The following is a 233-nucleotide window of genomic DNA, read 5'->3' on the forward strand; positions in this document are numbered from 1 at the left end:
GTTTTGGGGGGGGCGGGGGGGAAGTGGCTTTTCCAGCCCTTCATCCCTTGCTCCCTCGGGGGAGTCGCCTGCGGTGCCCGCCGTGTGGCGGGGAGGGCCAGGCTGCTTGTGCCACCCTCTCTTTTCTTCCACGAACGGGGCTTGTCGTGGGGACGGTGTTTCTTTCCTTCCCGGTCATTTCTCGGGGCTCACAAATTTTTGCAGCGGCTTCCTTGGTTATCCAGAGAAGTCAT

At 61.4% G+C, this 233-nt stretch overlaps 1 protein-coding gene across 1 annotated transcript in view; it reads right to left on the bottom strand.

Annotated features, from left to right (window-relative positions):
• The window catches only part of ALDH1L2 (aldehyde dehydrogenase 1 family member L2), a 37,420-nt gene extending 37,187 nt beyond the window's left edge, over positions 1-233 (bottom strand). Inside the window, exon 1 of the mRNA XM_017737725.1 lies at positions 193-233. Coding sequence (XP_017593214.1) covers positions 193-233 — 41 coding nt within the window. The remainder of the gene's footprint in view (positions 1-192) is intronic.

The sequence above is a fragment of the Corvus brachyrhynchos genome, unplaced genomic scaffold (assembly GCF_000691975.1).
Source record: "Corvus brachyrhynchos isolate BGI_N302 unplaced genomic scaffold, ASM69197v1 scaffold56, whole genome shotgun sequence".
Lineage (NCBI taxonomy): Eukaryota > Metazoa > Chordata > Aves > Passeriformes > Corvidae > Corvus > Corvus brachyrhynchos.